The sequence below is a fragment of the Terrapene carolina genome, unplaced genomic scaffold (genome assembly GCF_002925995.2).
Source record: "Terrapene carolina triunguis isolate 2854851 unplaced genomic scaffold, T_m_triunguis-2.0 Scaffold132, whole genome shotgun sequence".
In the NCBI taxonomy this organism is placed as follows: Eukaryota; Metazoa; Chordata; order Testudines; family Emydidae; genus Terrapene; species Terrapene triunguis.
In genome coordinates, this window is record NW_020664483.1 from 7,926,746 (window position 1) to 7,940,894 (window position 14,149).

Sequence of the window (14,149 nt, forward strand, 5' to 3'; positions counted from 1 at the left end):
TTTCAAAAAGGCTCACCACCCAAGAGCTCCCATTATTCTCATTGAGGGCTGGACTATTTTGAAAATCAAGCCACTTATTTAGGTGCATAAATGTGAACTTACACCCAGTTTGGGAAAATGTTGGCGATTATGTTTATTACTTATTGATATTGATCCTGATTCTCCACTGCACTGCAATGCACCTTGTGCAAATTGAGTTTAAACCACTATAGCCACCACCACCACAATATTACATGTTTTACACTCATTTTGCATAGAAAATGCAAATCAGTGGAGAAACCAGCCAATCATTTTAAGTGTGTGGTAGATGGTATAATTGCACTAGTAAGCATATACAACGCAGAGAGACTTATGCATTCTTGATGGCTACAGCTACTACTTTAGACAATTGCTAAAAAAGAAAAGAAAAGAAAAAGAAAGAAAAAAATAGGAATTGTACTAACTGTACCTATTGAATGAGTTGTCGGTATTCCATATGTCTTTGCAGATGTGAAACTGGCAGCCCGGATCACAGTTCAACTATTGAACAAGAACTGGCTGCCCTTGACTCAGAAATGACCCAGAAGTTAATAGAACTGAAGGAAAAGCAACAACAGCAGCTGCTCAATCTCCGACAAGAACAGTATTATAGTGAAAAGTATCAGAAGCGAGAACATATTAAGCTGGTAAGTGTACAGACTCACGGCTTACACTTCTTTTTTGAGGCTCTCTCAGTCATTAGTGGAAGTTAGGTATTGTTATTAATTCAGTTGCATTTTGTCCTGCACTTCCCTTCCCGGACTCCAGTTCTGAGCCTTAATTTATCCATCTCCACAGCGTGCATTCTGTGTTCAGTGAAAACAAAACTGTGGCCAATGCTAGATGGTGACTTGGGCATGAAACCACACAAATAAACTAGTCAAACGCCACATGTAAGACTGACTCTTACTCACTTGCTTGGGCTACCAGCATCACAGGGAGGTGGGAGAGAGACCACTGCTTCTCCTCCTACCACCCAGAAATGGGTGACGCCAAACTCTGTCCCTCCTCACCAACCTGAACACTCCAGCCGGCAGAGCTGAGTGAGCACTGAAGGGAATGTAAACCTGCTGCTTCCACTGTGGAGCAAGGGAGAAATCAGGGAGGGAATTGTGCCTGATAGTCTGGTCTACTCCTGCAGCTGTACAGCTATGCACTGATTCTTGCTCGGGGCGGATTAGAAACTGACAGTCTAGCCTTACACGCAGAGTTGGTCAGGGATTTTTTACAGCAAATGCCAGTTCGTCAAAACTAAAACTTTTCATGGAAGTGTATCGATTTCTATGAAACTTTTAGAGCAAGCAGAAGATATAGAATGGAATGCCAAAGCAGTTCCATGGCTTCCAAGAATATTTTTATAAGCTATATAAATATACCAAGGGAGATTTTCAAATGCACTCAGCATTGCTCTACTCTGCTCCCTTTGAAGTCAATGGTAAAATTTCCACTGATTTCAACAAGAGCAGAATTATACCAACCACAAGCACTCGGCTTCCCCAATGGTAAAAGTGGAACAATGATACACACCTCCTTTGTAAACTGCTTTGAGACATATGGATGAAAAGTGCTATATAAGAGCTAGGTATTTACTATTATTGAAAATCCTGCTCACAAGGTGTGACATAGGACAAAGAAAATATTTTTTCTTAGAGGTTTTAGTTATTTGTTGATTGACAGTTGCCTCTGCAGATTGTATTATCAGTGAAAGGACTGGGCCAGAGATGGAGAAGCCTCAAGAAAACTGTAACCACACGGGGTATTTTGATAAAGCACACAATGATCTTATTAATCAGCAGTAAGCAAGACAAGAATAGAAGTAAGCTCTGGCAGGTCTATGGAGTGGGTGGAACATCCTGACTGATAGACTTATACAAGTTAAACAGAGGCAAAAGAAGGAGAGATGGAATGTCCAGTGGTTAGGGCCCTAGTCTGAGACTCTAGAAACCCAGGTTGGGTTCCCTACTATACCACAGACTAACTGTACGAGCGTGGGCAAGTCACTTAGCCTCTCTGTGCCTTAGTTCCCCATCTGTAAAATGGAGATAATAGAACTTCCCTACCTACAGAGTTGTTGCAAGGATAAATACATTAAAGATGAGAGCTGATCAGATACTACAGTGATGGGAACTATCTAGGTATCTTACACAGAGGACCTATTTAGTTGTCTGTTCCATCCCTTTGTTTCTTTGAGAAACTATGTGTTTCTAGCTTCCTTCTATGCTCCAGCTAGCAGCTAATCAGCAAGTTGTAGTCTTTGCAGTTACACTTTGTAATTTCCTATCTCAAGTGCTCACCCTCAAGGTAACATAGCCCATCATAAGAATGGCTACAGATGTATTCCACCTATGCCCTAGTGTTACTGTTCTGCCATCATTTCTCAAGTAGCTACAGTGCTCAGGCTTAGAAAAAATTGCAGTTAGAAAATTTCCCTTTGATATAACATGTTAGCGATAAAGACTTTTAAAATCCTTTGTCTTGGCTCTCTGCCAGCACTCAAAACAATACGTTGTCTTTAAGGTAATTGAGAAATTCTCTTTCTGTTCATTCCTCACAAAGAGTTAAGTTTTCTCTTGTTACCTGAAAAGCTTTACGTACTCCAACATACATCAAATGTCATGAAAAGCAAAAAATGTATGATGTTGCTTGATGTGAAAAAATCCACACAATTTAATATACTGAGTTATTTTTGATTATATATGTAAGTCTAATAGAGTGACTAAATACTTATATGTTTTTGAGAAACACAGAGCTAATAAAAATTAACTGGCAAAGCAAGAAAGGGTAGGAGTGCGCTTGTCATCTTTGCCTCTTTTGTAGTTTATCATCAAAGTTAGGGCAGATATCTTGTCCCCATATAAGTCCATGGGAATTTGGCCATTGTGTTTAACCAGGCCAGGATTTCACCCTCAGTCCCTAACTTGCAATTGGGTCCACACAGAGATCCACTTTGGGGGATTGCTGGATCAAGGACTTGGCTTGTATTTTGCACTGTAGACCTTGGGCAGTTTGTAATGCAGACTCTTGTTTAAAAAACAGTTTTTGAAAAAACTTGTGCTTAAAAACACTGCGTGGCTGCCCCGGAACCCCAGTGAATGCAGTAAGGTTCTTTGAAGTGCAAGTCCAAAAGAATCTGGCTGCTTCTATACAGTACACATAGCTGTTGTAATTTTTAATATTCATCTGTTAAAAAACAACGTAAACAACCCTTCTGTAATATCAGTAGTTTTCATTTTTAAAATGTCTTCAGTTTATTTTCTATAAAAGTTTAGGTGGGAACTTTTCATGTTGATGTATCCTTTTGCTATAGTTTGTTGATATGTTCATACCTTTCAGGAAGATAGATATAGATTTTTTTTCCTCTGGAAAAAAATTGAATGTAATTGTGTAATTAAAGACTGTATCATAATGCATATGTAAAAGGGGGTCAAATTAAGGTTGGATAAGCAGCAAACTGAAAAAGCAGACATTCCATCATATTGACACCACATGGATCAGCAGCAGGTTTGGAACTTTTAGATCCATGCTACAGACCTGTGCCACTTCAGCTAACAGAGTGGGTTGTCGTGCTGTGTACGGCCCAGCACTAGAGATAATGGGACCCTTCGTGAATGGGTTTCACAGATATTTGCTGACAGGCGAGAAACGGTGAGACTCAGGAATCTTGGGTTCCATTCAGAGCTCTGGAAGGGAGTGTCTCATGGGGGATAGGTATAAACTCTTCTGCTTTTTTTCTCCCCAAGCATGACCCTATCTGACTCATCTGCTCCAACTCGTCCCAGTCTCCACTCCTCAGGTGTCTCATCCCAGTGTCCTGGCCCATCAAGTCCTACTCTGATCCATCCAGTCTCCTCAAGTCCCAATCTCCTTATTTATTCTCCTTATTTACCCATTTCCAGTTACCCACATTCCACCTCCCCTCGAGCACTTTGTCCCCAGACTCTTTGCCTAGCGATGCCTCCACTCTGCTGTCAGCTCCTCATCCAATCTGTCTCTCTCTCTCTCTCACCGTGGCCTTCTGTGTGACTCTTTCTCCATCCCAAATGGTTTCCAGTCCCAATCTCCTTCCTCAGGCTCCTCGTCCGATCTCTGCGACCCTTATCCCAGTTCTCCCTTCCCACCTGAGTTCCTTGTCTGATCTGCCTCCTTTTCCCTTTTACTTTGTTCCCTCTGTTGCAGTTTCAGGGCAGATGCACCTGTTTCCCCCCTCCTGGTCCATCAGTGGCACCCATTTTAGGCTTCTGGCTCCCAGCCGTCACCTCACTTGAGCAGAGACCTGCATCTGACTCTCTTCTGACCAGGGTTTTTTAAAGCTGCACAGTTGCCTGCCTTACATTATGATATCCCCAGCAAGCCAGACTGCCTGAACAGGCCAGGGTCTGCACTTTGCATTCTCTCTGATTACTGTGAACAGTGTGATTGCCAGCAGTTATGAGTTACCACACCACTCCTTCTAACCAAGCACATTTATTCTTCAGGTGGAAGCATTACAGAGAAAACATATTAAAAACAATAAAAGAACCTACCTGCTAAAAAGCTTACCAGAGGTCACCCCCAACTCCAACGTTGGGCTCTGGTAGATGTCAGTCCTTCAAAACCCAAAGCTGGGTTTTCCCCAGTGTTGCAAGGTCATTGCTGTCTCAGATTCAGAACCAGAAGCCAGGCTGGGCAGTTCAGCCATTTCTTTATATCCCTTGGGCCTTTGATCTCCAGTCTCTGGGAACAGGCAATCAGCAGACAAAGACTTAGCTACAGGACACAGCTTCAAAAGGCAGGAGTTTTGCATAACCAGAGGTGGGAAACTTTCATTAATTTCCCCCTAGGCGTACCCCAGGAAATCCACTTAACACTTATTGTCCATTCTTGTCTGGCACATTTTTAGGATAGTCCTTTGAACTCCCACGCCTCACATCACATCTCCGCCCTACAGAGGTAACATAGAATCCTGGCCCACAATAATACATAAGCTTTGCATTTAATACGATGGAACCCAAAGATACTTAGGACTTGTCTACACTTACCAGGGGATCGACATGTGATGATCGACGCATCGGCGGTTGCTTTAGTGCATCTAGTAAAGACCCGCTAAATCGACTGCAGCTCGCTCTCCCGTCGACATAGCATAGTGTGGACCCCGCTGTAAATAGATCTAAGCGATGTCGACTTGAGTTACACTATTAATGTAACTCAAATTGCATAGCTTAGCTCGACTTTCCCCTGTAGTGTAGACAAGGCCAATCCCAGTCCCAGGCTCCTTGCAAACCAATCCCAGGCTCCACCTCCTACTGCCAGTCCCAGTCTTCTTGTTCAGCCAGCCCCAGTTTCTCTCTCCCCTCCACTGCCAGCCTCCAGTCCCAGTTTCCTTTCCGCATCTCCTTGGCTTAATCTACTTCTCCCCCCCCCATCCCCCCACTGCTTCAGCTCTTCTCCCCTCTGCATTTGGATCAGTGCAGCTACACCGATACAGCATTTGTAGTGTGGACATGCCCTCTGCCTCTTACAATTGTGTGAGGTTTAAGTCTGAAGCTAACTCCCTGCTTGCTGTAATACCAGGGATCTTGATTGGGTCACACTGTGCAAATTAAGATCCCATCCCTATTAGGAGCTCTGTGTGAGTGCTGGGATCTGCCTGCAAAACTCTCTGCAGGATCAAGGCCTAAAGGCTCTCAGGGACACTGCCATTTTCTAAAACTACCGAGTTCAAACGTGTTGTCTCTTCATTGTTCTTTCATTGTGTGAAATACATATGGAATGCTCTCACGTATCTGATTGTTCGTAACTTGTCTTGGTGAATGGGAGATGTGTGATTACACGGAGAAAGTGTTTATGCTGCATTCATGGACAGCTGTTGTTCATTTCACATTACGGAGATGCTGTTCAGAACTCCATAGTTAAGGTTGAGTTTGATTTTGCACTTAAAGAAGCCTTGTTTTGTGTGAAAAATGCAGTATATCCTCAACAAACTTTCAGTGCTTACTCTCTGAGTATAGACTGGATTTTCTGAGAATTTACAAGTAGGGCTGTCAAGCGATTAAAAAAATTAATCGTAATTAATTGTGTGATTAAAAAGATTAATCGTGATTAATTGCTCTATTAATTGTGCTGATAAACAGTAATACAATGCCATTTTTAAATATTTTTGGATGTTTTCTATATTTTCAAAAATATTGATTTCAATTACAACATAGAATAGAAAATGGTCAGTGCTCACTTTGTATTTATTTTTTATTACAAATATTTGCACTGTAAAAAACAAAAGAAACAGTATTTTTCAATTCACCTAATACAAGTACTGTAGTGCAATCTCTTTATCATGAAAGTTGAACTTACAAATGTAGAATTATGTACAAAAAAAATTCAAAAATAAAACAATGTAAAACTTTAGAGCCTACAAGTCCAATCAGTCCTAATTCTTGTTCAGCCAATCACTCAGACAACCAAGTTTGTTTACATTTGCAGGAGATAATGCTGCCTGCTTCTTGTTTACAATGTCACCTGAAAGTGAGAACAGGCGTTCGCATGGAACTGTTGTAGCCAGCATCACAAGATATTTACATGACAGATGCGCTAAAGATTCATATGTCCCTTCATGCTTCAACCACCATTCCAGAGGACATGAGTCCATGCTGATGACAGGTTCTGCTCGATAACAATCCAAAGCAGTGTGGACCGATGCATGTTCATTTTCATCGTCCAAGTCAGATGCCATCAGCAGAAGGTTGATTTTCTTTTTTGGTGGTTTGGGTTCTGTAGTTTCCGCATCAGAGTGTTGCTCTTTTAAGACTTCTGAAAGCATGCTGCACACCTCATCCCTCTCAGATTTTGGAAGTCACTTCGGTTTCTTAAAATCTTGGGTCGAGTGCTGTAGCTATCTTTAGAAAATTCACATTGGTATCTTCTTTGAATTCTGTCAAATTTGCAGTGAAAGTGTTCTTAAAATGAACAACATGTGCGGGTCATCATCTGAGACTGCTATAACATGAAATATGTGGCAGAATGTGGGTAAAACAGAGCAGGAGACATATAATTCTCCCCCCAGGAGTTCACTCACAAATTTAATTAACACCTTATTTTTTTAACGAGCGTCATCAGCATGGAAGCATGTCCTCTGGAACGATGGCTGAAGCATGAAGAGACATATGAATCTTTATTGCATCTGGCACGTAAATATCTTGCGACGCCAGCTACAACAGTGCCATGCGAACACCCGTTCTTTCTTTCAGGTGACATTGTTTTTTTTAGAGATTGGCTGAACAAGAAGTATGACTGAGTGGATTTGTAGAGTCTAAAGTTTTACATTATTTTGTTTTTGAGTTCAGTTATGTAACAAAAAAACTATATTTGTAAGTTGGACTTTCATGATAAAGAGATTGCACTACAGTACTTGTATGAGGTGAATTGAAAAATACTATTTCTTTTGTTTATCATTTTTACAGTGCAAATATTGGTCATCAAAAATAATATAAAGTGAGCACTCTATATTTTGTATTCTGTCTTGTAACTGAAATCAATATATTTGAAAATGTAGAAAAACATCCAAAAATATTTAATACATTTCAATTGGTATTCTATTGTTTAACAGTGCGATTAATCGCGATTACTTTTTTTTAATCGCGATTAATTTTTTTGAGTTAATCGCATGAGTTAACTGCGATTAATCAACAGCCCTATTTACAAGTAAATCTCTTAATTAATTTGAGTTAAGGTTAATTGAGTTAAGGTTAATTAAAAATTTAGCATGTCCCAGTCTTTTCTTCATCCTCAATTAGCTTAATAAAAGAGGCTCTTCAAACTTTCCATTAGGTACCATGGTTACAATTTTGTGCACAGGCTATATATGTAAAACAATATATAAAACAAAACAAAAAAACTATGTTCAACAAATGTTAAGGATACAAGTCAAGTATTCAAATGTTAGGAAACAGGGCCGGCTCCAGGGTTTTTGCCGCCCCAAGTGGCGAAGGGAAAAAAAAAAAAAAGCCGCAATCGCGATCGGCGGCAGCTTCACCGCGCCGCTTTCTTCTTCAGCGGCAATTCGGCAGCAGGTCCTTCCCTCCGAGAGGGACAGGAACCCTCCACCGAATTGCTGCCGAAGAGCCCGACATGCCGCCCCTTCCCCTTGGCCGCCCCAAGCACCTGCTTTCTCAGCTGGTCCCTGGAGCCGGCCCTGTTAGGAAATACCAGCATGTTTAACTGACCCATAAATAAATATTTCCTGGCCGGGGGCCAATTGTTGCCCTTAAGGCCAGTGGGCTGGCCTGGGTATGAGCAGGAGCCAAATTTCGCCCACTGATTTTATTTCTCTTGTCGTCATTAATTTTCTCTTATCTCTTGATTTTGTCATGTTACATATACTGCATAGGAAAAACTATTGAGGATAGTCATTCCCCCTAGGTCAAGAGGAATTTAACTGCTTTTGGTGAAGATTACTAGCCATTGTGGGTATTCGCTATTTCTGAAACGCTCTCCACTTGATTTTTTCTCCTGGCCGGTTTGAGGTCATCTTAAAAGTTGGAATCACCTCTGCCCAAGCAATATTTCTTTATCTCTCAAGATAAATAGTGAATTGATTCTCACTGGCACTTTCTGCTAATGGCAGGTTTGAATAGATCCTGAGCTGAGTCAGCATTCTAATTCCTTTCCAGGCCAGACACAAGACTGGCTCTCGCTTTCTCTCTCAAGATTTCTCTATCTCATTTGCCTTCACGTTTCTTTCTTCCTCACACCCACACTCTTAAGAGATAAATCATCATTGAACGACATGAGGATTTGGTAAGAACTTGGAATTCCCAATATTGTGTGATGCATTCCACTAACAAGAAGATGTGAGGAGAACATTGCACAGTTACGCACTCAAAGAGAGGAAATGCCAAAGTTAAGGAGGCGTTCAGATCCTTAGCACTACCCCCTTGGGCTTTATAGTCTGGTCTGTGTTTATGTGATGACTAGGTATTTTTCAGATATCACAAAGTCATATCATACCATTTTTCCTGTAGCATTAGTTGCATATCCGTATCATTTTGAAGTATTGTGTCCCTGCCATACAAATAGTGCAAAAAAAGCATGTATGTGAAAAATACACAATGAACCCTTGCTACACAACATACTGCAGGTTAACTATAGCAGAGTAATATGCAATGCGCCTTTATGTTTGCAGTTGGAGGACCAGAAAGCAAACCCCTTGCTCACACTGATGAGCAGTTACATAATTATTCCAATGTCCTCAGGAAGCCGCCCTTGGTTTGGGTAATGAGCTATGTCTAAAATGGGCTATGTCTAATCTTTTTATTTGGAATGTAAAATTTGTATTACTTTTATACAAACCACCATTTTGGACTAGTATGTAATTATTTTGTGGGGCTTCATATTGTCTGTAAACTCATTTTCCTGCTTACATTTACATTTCAAAACACATAATGACTGTTCCCCAAGCTTGGTTACATTTTCTGAATTGTTCAGTTATGAAGTGTCATGATAATTACTTTCTCAATAAGAAACATTCTGACAGTTTCCTCTGCGCTTTATTTTCTCTGGTGAAAATTTGCTTCATAGACAAATGAGAATTCTGTCTTAGTTGTATACTTTGTTATTCTGTAGTTCTAGAAGAGGGTTCATACCTAATACCCTCCTTTTGTTCTCTGCAAATAGGAAATAAAAATTGGATTTTACTATGTTTTGTTCTGGTCTCCCATGTTTAAGAAGGATGAATTCAAACTGGAACAGGTACAGAGAAGGGCTACTAGGATGATCTGAGGAATGGAAAACCTGTCTTATGAAAGGAGACTCAGGCTAGGTCTACACTACCCGCCTGAATCGGCGGGTAGAAATCGACCTCTCGGGGATCGAATTATCGCGTCCCGTCGGGACGTGACAATCGATCCCCGAATCGACGCTCTTACTCCACCAGCGGAGGTGGGAGTAAGCGCCGTTGATGGGAAGCCGCGGAGGTCGATTTTGCCACCGTCCTTACAGCGGGGTAAGTCGGCTGCGGTACGTCGAATTCAGCTACGCTATTCGCGTAGCTGAATTTGCGTATCTTAAATCGACCCCCCCCCCCGTAGTGAGGACGTAGCCTCAAAGAGCTTGGCTTGTTTAGCCTAACCAAAAGAAGGCTGAGGGGAGATATGATTGCTCTTTATAAATATATCAGAGGGATAAATATCAGGGAGGGAGACGAATTATTTAAGCTTAGTACCAATGTGGACACAAGAACAAATGGATATAAACTGGACATTAGGAAGTTTAGACTTGAAATTAGACGAAGGTTTCTAACCATTAGAGGAGTGAAGTTCTGGATCAGCCTTCCAAGGGAAGTAGTGGGGGCAAAAGACATATCTGGCTTCAAGACTAAGCTTGATAATTTTAAGGAGGGGATGGTATGATGGGATAGCCTAATTTTGACAACTAATTGATCTTTGATTATTAGCAGGTAAATATGCCCAATGGTCTGTGATGGGATGTTAGATGGGGTGGGATCTGAGTTACTACAGAGAATTCTTTCCTGGGTGCTGGCTGGTGAGTCTTGCCCACATGCTCAGGGTTTAACTGATCGCCATATTTGGGGTCGGGAAGGAATTTTCCTCCAGGGCAGATTGGCAGAGGCCCTGGAGGTTTTTCACCTTCCTCTGCAGCGTGGGGCTCGGGTCACTTGCTGGAAGATTCTCTGCACCTTGATGTCTTTAAACCACGATTTGAGGACTTCAGTAACTCAGACATAAGTTAGAGATTTGCTACAGGAGTGGGTGGGTGAGATTTTGTGGGCTGTGTTGTGCAGGAGGTCAGACTAGATGATCATAATGGTCCTTTCTGACCTTAAAGCCTATGAGTCTATGAACTACCCTTTACTATACATTCTCTGTATAGTATCTGATTATTTTACTGAATTATTCCTAAACTATAGTGGTCTTCAAGTGAAATATATCAGTGATCCTTTTATGACTCATAATATTGTGAAGTTAGTCTCATATGATGTAGGGAAGTATTATTCCCCCTTTTACAGATGGGGAAACTGAGGCATTTTTGTTAATAGGGACCACTCTTGTTCTCACTGAAGTCAATAGAGATTTTGTTTCTGCCTTCAGTGGGAACAGAATTTGGCCTTAAATTTGCCCACAGTCATAGAACAGGTCTCTGGCAGAGCCAGAACTCAGATCTTCTAACTCCCAGTCCTGTGTTTTAACCTGTAGTCCTTGCTTCCTAGATATGAGCAGAGTCCCTTCTAACCCAATGTGCATGAATCTATTACTTCTACCTGGCTACACCAAAATCAAAATTGTTACAAATAACAGAGTTCTGTTCATGGCAACAGTATACACTTGCAGAGAAACTGAACTAGACAAAGGCACGGAGATTCAGTTGTAATTTATCAATGACCACAATTATTCTTGTTCATAAGAAGGAAAACACTTGAAAGCTAATGAAATTTTTATGTGTAAGTCCACAGTCCTCAAGAAGACAATCCATGCTTAACTGATAGAACTGCTACTAACTTTTAATCACATATACATACTGGTGATGATACAACATTTGCACGTGTTCACCACACTACATCTTTGAAGAAATCTTGGATTATTTATGATGAAAAAAATGTAAAATGCTCATTGTTTGGCTTTTTTCAGCTCATTCAGAAGCTGACAGATGTGGCAGAGGAATGTCAGAGCAGCCAGTTAAAGAAACTGAAAGAGACTTGTGAAAAGTAAGATGCTACTCTCATATAACTAACTAAATCTTCTTCAGCATCTAACTTCTGGTTGAAATATGTATGTGTGTGTAGGCTTATCTTTATTTCTCTTTCCTGTAGAGAAAAGAAGGAGTTAAAGAAGAAAATGGACAAGAAGAGACAGGAGAAGATCACAGAAGCTAAATCCAAGGATAAAAATCAAGTGGACGAGTAAGTGTATTCTAAAATTGTGTTCGATTTTATGAAGAGGTTCAAGGACATTTGGTCCATGTGACATCAAAAGAAAAGCCTCAACTAAATGATCAGTATGCAGGCAGTAAGGGATCACCAAAGGAACCAGGACACCTCCTATTGAATGAATCCAAACCTCTCCTCCACATGTAGTGCTTTGCCAGCTGAAGGGGTGTGCTTTTGCACTGCACTCCGTGTCAAATGAGAGAATCCTCATGAAAAGAGCCAAGGTCAGTGTGGTGACAGAATGGCACACCTAGGCCCCAGTCCCACAAACACTTCTACATGTGGGTGAATAAGCCCATTGGCTTCAAATCAACATTGTAAAGTGACTCATGTGTGGGAGTGTTCGTGGGATTAGGCCTGGATTTGAGAGACACCCTTAAAACACACTATAAAATGAATGTTCTGTGGGCCATTTTCGATATGCAGCATACAAGGAAAGGAATGTGGCAGGCTGGCCCCTCCATGGGTGCAGGGTTCAAGTAGTTTGGGTGCCTTGTTTGAGAAATGCAACCTTACCTGCATATTACTTTTTCCTATGTTTAAAAAATTCTAATGTTATTGAATGATAGCATGCACTCAAACTACTGACAGTACCTGAGGCTTTCATTTCACTTTAACAGAGTTTGTTGGGTAGGAATTTCCTTTCTTTTTAACTTTACCTATTATTAACTCATTTCTGAATGAAACAAACAGCATCGTTATAATGGAGGGTTTGTGGTAGTTTTGTAATGTCACCTCAGATCCTGTGCTATCAATCCTTCTTTCATGCTAACTTTAGCCAATGTGGAGTTACTCCTGATTTTTCAACAGTGGAAGTGAGAAGAATTGGGTTCTGTGGGTGCAGTATCTGTAAAAAAGTGCAAAAATATTGATTTGATTTGTGGTTCACAAATAAGCACAGAATATATCTGGGTAAGTGGGCTATATCCTCCTCTAGTGTGCAGTACATAGGATTTGTTTGTTTTCCTCAATTCCTTTTTGGCAAATAATTCAAAGAGAGAATAGAACATTTTAGGTTGCACTACTGTATTTATTATTAGTTATCAATCTTTGTGTAGGGCCTAGTGGGTCTCAAACCCAGGCTTGTAGAGTTGCTAGACAGCAAACACCTCTGCACTGCTACCCAGGAACAGCTGTAACTAGTTTGTGTATCCCCACCCATGACCCGCTCCGGACACCAACCACAGGAAGTCCCGCCTCAAGGGGCTTCTGAGGTGGCATCTTTATGGCACTTGATTGGCTCATTGCTCTATATAAACCCAAGCGGTGTTTCAGGAAGTGTCCAGTGTGGGTTACTAGCTAGCTCCTGTGACCACTTTGTATTTCCTGTTCCTGAGTCCTGGTATTGACTTTTGCTCTGATTTGGACCTTGACTCCTACTTGGCCCCTGCTACCCAGTATTGACCCTCAGCCTGATCTCCGACTTGTCCCTAGCTCTGCCTCTCAGCTGGACCCTTGGCCTGACTATTGACTCTGATACTGACTCTGAACTCCGGTGCTTGTTCTGCCTACCGAGCTCCTGCCACTAGTCCTGCCTAACTCTGCCCAGGATCCTGATGCTTTGCAATATTTAAAACCAAATTTAAAAAAAAAAAAACTGCAAAAGAATTTAAAAAACCCAAGCAAACAAAAAACCAAAACAAACCCCCAAGCTTTTCCACAAAGCCACGATTATACAGTGTTTAATATAGTGTTACCACTGTGTATAGTTTGGAGCTTCTTCTTGTAGGAAAAAGAAATGCATATTTTTATTGATAGAAATGAAAGATGGGCTACAGAGATAAAAGGACTACAGCGCATGACCTGAGAACAGACATTAGAGGAATGTAATAAGCAGCCTAAAGAGAAGATGACAAAATGGGAATAATAAGTGATAGTGTAAAAGGGGAAGAATTATTTAAGGTGGTTAAAGTTGGCATAATGGCATGGAAACAAAATTGGGAAAAATCAGTTAGACATTATGAAAAATGTTCTAACAGTAAAATCAGTTGCAACGTGAAATGATTTGCCTGTAGAGAGATTATTGAAATATCAACGTAGGTGTTCAAAAGGAGGCAGACAAAAGTCCCTGAGCAGGCTCCCTCAAACTCCTTGCCCAGGTAAATCCAGTGGAGGCAGCAAAAGGAGCAGGAAACCTGTTATGTTTCTCCCCAGCTGTTCCAACAAGTGGACACAGTTTGCCCCTCCCCACTGAAAGAGGTAGCAGGACCTGTGTGC

At 41.2% G+C, this 14,149-nt stretch overlaps 1 protein-coding gene across 2 annotated transcripts in view; it reads left to right on the plus strand.

Moving 5' to 3' along the window:
• Positions 1-14,149, plus strand: part of PLCB1 (phospholipase C beta 1) — a 637,760-nt gene that overhangs the window by 532,498 nt on the left and 91,113 nt on the right. For both annotated transcript variants that reach the window (XM_024192884.3, XM_024192885.2), the window contains exons 27-29: positions 488-665; positions 11,634-11,710; positions 11,816-11,905. In XM_024192884.3, coding sequence (XP_024048652.1) covers positions 488-665; positions 11,634-11,710; positions 11,816-11,905 — 345 coding nt within the window. The remainder of the gene's footprint in view (positions 1-487; positions 666-11,633; positions 11,711-11,815; positions 11,906-14,149) is intronic.